This window comes from Lagenorhynchus albirostris, unplaced genomic scaffold (genome assembly GCF_949774975.1).
Source record: "Lagenorhynchus albirostris unplaced genomic scaffold, mLagAlb1.1 scaffold_29, whole genome shotgun sequence".
Classification (NCBI taxonomy): Eukaryota; Metazoa; Chordata; class Mammalia; order Artiodactyla; family Delphinidae; genus Lagenorhynchus; species Lagenorhynchus albirostris.
Genome location: NW_026783366.1, coordinates 5473 through 11723, shown reverse-complemented (window position 1 = coordinate 11723; position 6251 = coordinate 5473). Strand labels below are relative to the sequence as shown.

The window sequence follows — 6251 nt, the reverse complement described above, 5'->3', positions numbered from 1 at the left end:
AGACGGAAACAAGAGGCCAGGATCACAACGGCCCACGGTGGTGGAGCTGCAGAGCCCGGGCGCGCGCCTGCCGTCTGGACGCCGCCGCCTCCCCGGACGCTCGGGCGGACCCGCCGGGGCGGACCCGGCTCCTGGGCCCCGGGCCCTCGAGGAATCGGCGCCGCGGGCACAGCCGTGCCCTGAGACTGGGGAGCGGCTCCGGGCCTGCGAGTCGGCCGGGTCAGCCCTCCCCCAGGGCCCGAGCCTCCCCTTCGGGCCGGGTCCTGGCCCCCGCCCCTGCCCGGGGGCTCCTCCGGCGGCCCCGCTGACTCAGCGCAAACCGAGCCGCGGCGGGCGGGCGGGCGGGCGGGGAGGGGCCTGGCCCGACCAGCCGCCCGGGGGCAGCAGTTCCGCCCGCTCCTCCCTCCGGCCCGCCCCGCCCCCGGGAAGAGGTCGGGAGTCGGGAGCCGCGGCCCCGGCAGAGCAGCGCTCGGGAGCCCCGAGAGAAGCAGGCGGGAGCGCGCGGCCGAGCCCAGGCGCGGGATGACAGCCCTCGGCGTGCAGGTGGGCGAGAGCCCGGTGCGGGGGGTGTGGAGTGGCCCGGCCGGGGTCCGGGGGGGGGAAGCCGCCCAGGGCGCGGTCTCCTCGAGGTCCTGCGGGCACCGAGGCTCCTAAACGGCTGGGGAGGAGTGTTGTGCTTCTCTTTGGGGTCCGCAGTGTTCCTCTGTTAGGTGCACCAGAGGGGTCCCTCCTGTTAAAAGGGGGCGCATCTGGAGCGAAGGATGGACGGAATCCACTCGTAAAAATGAGGCTCGCCTTGTCACACGAGGAAGAATCTCTGGGGAAGCCAGAACTTTCCTGGGCGGGGGCAGCAAGACCATCTCCCCTCCCAAAACTGATTTTGGGGGGCGGGCAAGGGGGTGGACTCGCTGGGGCACGCGGAAACCTCAGGACAGGCTGTAGAGAGGGGAGGGGCCCGCCTCGCAGAGATGGGGTTTCTCCTTAGAATGAATGATACGAGGGGTCCATCCGCACCTCCACCCCCCGGGCGTGCGGCTCTCCGCTGCCCTGCGCCGAGCTTCCCTAGCAGACGCGTCCCGCCTCCTTACCTCCCGACTGGACGGTCGGGACGGTGAGAGCGGCCCGCAGCCTCTGCCTGCAAGTGCTCGGCGCCCCGCAGCGCAGATTCCGGGGCTGATCCCGCTGCGCGCACTTTGTAGATGCGGTGACCGAGGCTCAGGTGCAGTAACCCGCCCGTGGCGGCCGGCTCAGCGATAGAATCGAGTCGAACCAGACTTATGGGCCCGAACAGGAGAAACTCCACCCACAGGCCGCGCCCCAAGCCCCTTGTGGCCGGGACACCGCAACCCTGGAGCCGGATGCAGCGAGTTCCTCTCGTTCTGGGCATAATCTGGGGTCCCGGCCAAGCCGCCTCCGGGACCGGCAGTGAGGAGGGTGGGAGCGGGTGCGGTCCCGCCTTCGGGAGCCGACGGCCCTGCGGGGGAGAGACGTGCACAGCGGGATTTAGGAGTGATTTGGGGAAGCGAGTGCTAGATTAAGAGGTGAAGAAACTGCGGCAGGATTAACGGGGGTGGGGAGGGCAGGAGAGCAGCCAGGTAAACAGACTTGACCTTTTAGTGAAAGAAGGGGGGCGGGGCTGATGCTTAGGAGCACTTAACCGCCTGCCTGGGACTGTTCTAAGCGGTTGGGGTGCTTAGGTCTCCTTTCGGCTCCCCCCGGGGGGCCAGGAGGCAGGTACTGTTATCTTCAGGGGGTAAATAGCTCGCCGGAGGCCAAAGAGCTAAAAGGCAAGCGTGCTGGCTCCCGGTGCCCTGCGGTCACGCAGGCGGAGCGGGCTTACTCTTTGGGAGGCTATAGAGGAGATTTCCAGCTGAAGAGGGGGTGGGTCTGACCTGGGCCTGGGCTGAGTGGGCACTGGGAAGGGGGGGCGGGGGGGGGAAGCGCAGGGGCGCGGGGCGGGGGCTTCATGTGGAGAAAAGTAGTGAGCAACCCAAAGTGTCCACTACTTAGGGGTTGACGGGATCAGATGGGGTGCTGGGTTCCAGAGGAAGACAAGACCTTGGCATTGGCCTCAGTGGCCCAGGAGTGCCAAGTGACACTGTTCTACAGGTCACTACTAATCATTCGGGGCTCTGGATGAAAAAGGGAAATGCTTCCATTTTTCTTTTTTTTCAGTGGAGATGGTCCAGGCCGTAAGAGATTTAAGTGATTTGCCCAAGGTCACAGAGCTAGAGGCTGGTGGGTCAGGGGCAAGGCTAGGCTGCCCTCATACCCTCTGGTCCACGGACCTTCCACTGACCACGCTGCTGCCCAGCTGCCCTCCGGGAGAGGATTTCAGGCCCTGCATCACTGGAAGTTCACAGAGGTGCTGGCAGCCGGGGTGTGGGGCAGTGGTGAGGAAGGAGGACTCCCGAGTTACCTTATTACTGTTACTAATATTAATCAGGAACTGCTTCTGTGCTGGGCACCTTTATATACATGATCTCACTTAATCCTTGGGAGTTTTACTGGTGTCAGAGTTTGAATGATGCCCTCCTCTGGGGCGGGAGGGGGAAAATGACCTGATGTCGGCTGTCTTTTCCTGATCCCAGTGTGATGTCTGAGGGCCTGGAGATTAAAGTTCACTCTGTGTGCAGGACAGGTGGGGCTGGGGGTAGGATGGCATGTGCTTTGTCTCCAGACAGCGTGATGTCTGAAGTCAAAAGGCCTCTGGGTGCTGCGTTCTTGTGACTTGTTGCCTGCGTCTGGGGTTTTCCCATCCTAGAAACTTATCAACCTGTAGGGAGTTATAACCTCCGGGTGCCTTCATGGCTACTCTTTCCTGCAGGGATCACTAACTCCTGCTACAAAATGTAACTACGGAACGGTAGATAATAAGGGTCAAGGAGGTTAAGAAACCTCGCAAAGACAAACACCTTTATGGTTTGTAGTCACAGAGATTTCAAAGTTCCCTTGGTTTGTTTCTTAGTAGAGCCGTTCTTTCCTAATGAAATCCAGTACAGACTCTTAGATTCCCAGCGGCTCCAGCAGGTAAGAGGGACCTGTTGTGGTTGAAGTGAGGGGCCGGGAGCTGACCCCCTGCCCCCTGCTTTAGCACCTGGAGGCCTCAAGGAGACAAGGGGATGCGGTTTGAGAACCAGAGCCCAGACTCCCCGCCTGAGTGTTCTTTACAGCGCCCCCGACTGCCTTTGCCTCTGGTCTGAGTCGGGTCCCGAGCCCTTGGGCGTCCCTCTGGCCACTCCAGCCCTTCTCACCACGTACTGAGCCCCTCCCACGAAGGCCCCAGTGGGTACTTACCGGCTGTGTGCATCCCCCCCACTACGCATGATACAGTTGTCGGGCAGCTGTGCCAGGCTTTACTGTGATCTCGGTGAATGCTCTTGGGCTGGTCCCCTGACCTGTGTGTGACAGTTTCCCTTTTTACATACCCCGCCCCGTCCCCCCCCCGCCCCCCGCCCCCCGCCATGGAGCACCCTACCCCACCAGACTCAGGTTTTAAGAGTGAGACAGGACCCTAACAAGGCAGAAGTGCTGAAAGCAAGCCGGATCCATAAGGATCCCGGGGCCTCCCGGGAGCGTGGCTCTGCTTTCTGCCCCTCAGCGAGAGGGGTGGCCCAGACCGCCTCTGGACGCCTCCACTTGCACGTGGCATAGGGCTCACCCCCAGAGTCCCCTTTCGGTTTGCTTCCCAGCAGTGACCGTCACGCATGAGCTGTGTGCTTTGCTTACCTCCCAAACTGGGGCGTGACCTGGGCTGCTTCCACACACACTGTAAAGGGCGTAAGTTATGACTGGGCAGGAGGTGGTTTAAAGGGAGCTTCAGATGGAAGTGGCAGCGGCTGCAAACTCGACCTCGTGGCTCTTGAGCACGGCACTGGCACCGGGTGCTGGGGACACGGTCCTGCCCTCCCACTATGCATCAGACAGGAATGGAAAACTTGTCAGAACGGTTCCTGACAGAGAGTGACCGGAGGGGTCCGTCCTGGGTTGAGTGGGCAAGACAGACCTCTCCCAGGAGGCGATGTTTCAGCTGAGACATGAAGAATGGAGAAAGGGGGGCAGCCGGGAGAAGAGCCTTTCAGGTGGAGGGACCAGTAGGTGTGAGGAGGAGAGTTCTAGGCTTGTCCTAGGCATGCGAGGTGGCCGGGAGGATGCCCTGGGAGGGCTTGTGGGCCGTCTAAGGAGTTTTACCCTTTGAAGCATTCCTTTTGCTTCCGGGTTGGGGGTTGGGGACGGTGGCTTGGGGGTGTCCCGGGGCTGTGAGAAGGGACACCTCACTGGACGCTTGGCCCAGCTTGTCAGGAGAGAGGATAGGGTGTACTTTTGCGGGGCCGAAACCATAGACTGAAGGGGAGCCTCAGGGACTCCCCCGCCCAGAAGCTTCTAGAACAGACAGCGGTGCCGTGTCCTGGGCGGAGTACAGGCTGAGCCAGACTGAAGGGCAAAGTGCAAACATCACTGCGCACTGAAGAAAAGTGCAGAAAAAGCTGGGTGCAGATTAGAATGAAACTGGGGAAGACCAGGGGCCAGAAGAGGGAGCTGTGTAACCTTCACTGATGTGCTAATAATGTCTAGTGCAGTATTCTTGTTTTGCATACAAAGAAACCAAGGCTGGCTGCTAGCTCAAGGTCACGTCTGCCAAGCCGGACAGGTTTGCTGACTTCAGAATGGACCAAGATTTGCCTGTCAATACAATTTGGGTTTCTTACGCATTATAAAGATCATTAAAGAAAGGTCAGGGAACTCTTTGCCCGATGAATAACTGGATCCACAGGCAATGCTTATAGGTCTCGAATGGAGGACGGATGGGGAACAGGTAGGATGGGAGGAGGGTCCCCCCCGCCCCACCAGGAGGTGGGTCTGTGCTGTGACTAAGGTGGGCTTCCCGGGCATCCTGGGAGACCGAAGCAGAAACCGTGGCTGTCGGAAGCTACAAGGTGTGCTCTGGGTCTTCCCTGAGGAGGCTGGTGCGCTGTGGCGGGGGCCCTCCCTCATGCTGCCCCGTGCTGTCTTCCAGGCCCAGAAGCTGCTGGCCCAAAGGAGGCCCCGCCGGTCCTTCTTTGAACCCTCCATCCGGGCCCTCATCATCTTGTGCGCCTCCCTGGCCGTGGTCCTCTCCTCCCTCTCCATCTGCGATGGCCACTGGCTCCTGGCCGACGACCGTCTGTTCGGGCTGTGGCACTTCTGCACCACCTCCAACCAGGCTGAGCTGCACTGCCTCCGAGACCTGAGGCAGGCCCACGTGCCCGGGCTAGCCTCGGGCATGGCTGTGGCCCGCAGCGTGGCCACCTTGGCCGTGGTGGTCGCCATCTTTGGCCTGGAGCTCCTCATGGTGTCCCAGGTGTCCGAGGACGCCCACTCGTGGCACAAGTGGGCCGTGGGCTCCGCCCTCTTCCTCCTCGCCTCCATCCTCTCCTTCGGGGGCCTCCTGAGCTTCCTGACCCTCCTTAGGAACGAGGTCACGCTCATGGGCCTCAGCCTGACGTTCTGGAGCGAATTCACGGCCTCCTTCCTCTTCTTCCTGAACGCCATCAGCGGCCTCCACATCAACAGTATCAGCCGGACTGACAGCGTCACGTACCCCTGGGGCCTGCCTGCAAAACTTTAGGCCCCCCCAGCGAGGGCGCTGAGTTCTACCAGAAAGTGTGGTCAAGATGGGACTTCTCCAACATGTGACATTCGAACTGCCGCCTCTCGGCCTTGGGGTGGTCGGGCCAGTGGCCTTTGCAGCCCAGAGGGCAGGTGGGCGCCTCCGAGCCACCAGCTGCACCAGCTTAGCCACGTTATTAGGATGTTGACTTCACAAGAAGAAACATATTCTGAAACCCATTCTTGAGTCCTTCCTGGGATGGGAGTAGATGTGGAAGCAGCTCAGGTAACCGGTGCTCAGGCTGGCCGCACAGCCAAGTACATTTCACACCTGTTTTAGTGACTCTGCTGGGATATGGGCTGCAGGGCCCCCGGGGCCTCCGGGCTTGCTAAGAGTGAATCGTCTGTCAGCGAAGGGTGTCCAGTCAGTGCCGAGGACTTGCTTCACCAGCTCAAAGGGCCTCGTGCAGATTCCCTGCTTTAGCTTTGGTCACGTCAGGGAGGCAGCGTTCAGGGCTGCTGGGGTGCAGAAGCTTTTCCAACCGTTTGACTTTATTTGAGCCCTGCCCTTTGTCGGGGGGACCCCGTAATCCCTGGATAACCCCAGCTTCCAGCAGCTGGCTGTGCCTCAGGACTCTCCCTGTCAATCCCGCCTGAAGCCC

General features: G+C 61.2%; 1 protein-coding gene across 1 annotated transcript; it reads left to right on the top strand.

Annotated features, from left to right (window-relative positions):
- Positions 1-441: 441 nt before the first annotated feature.
- On the top strand, positions 442-5829 carry LOC132514307 (voltage-dependent calcium channel gamma-like subunit). The gene is made up of 2 exons (XM_060138918.1): positions 442-543; positions 5018-5829. Exons 1-2 carry the CDS (start codon positions 523-525, stop codon positions 5606-5608), a joined length of 612 nt encoding a protein of 203 aa, XP_059994901.1. The 5' UTR covers positions 442-522; the 3' UTR covers positions 5609-5829.
- Positions 5830-6251: the final 422 nt, after the last annotated feature.

Excerpts from the sequence above, each read along its gene's own strand:
- LOC132514307 (XM_060138918.1), top strand. The coding sequence starts at position 523 with ATGACAGCCCTCGGCGTGCAG. Across the intron at positions 544-5,017 it reads TGACAGCCCTCGGCGTGCAG|GCCCAGAAGCTGCTGGCCCA; the intron begins GTGGGCGAGAGC and ends GCTGTCTTCCAG.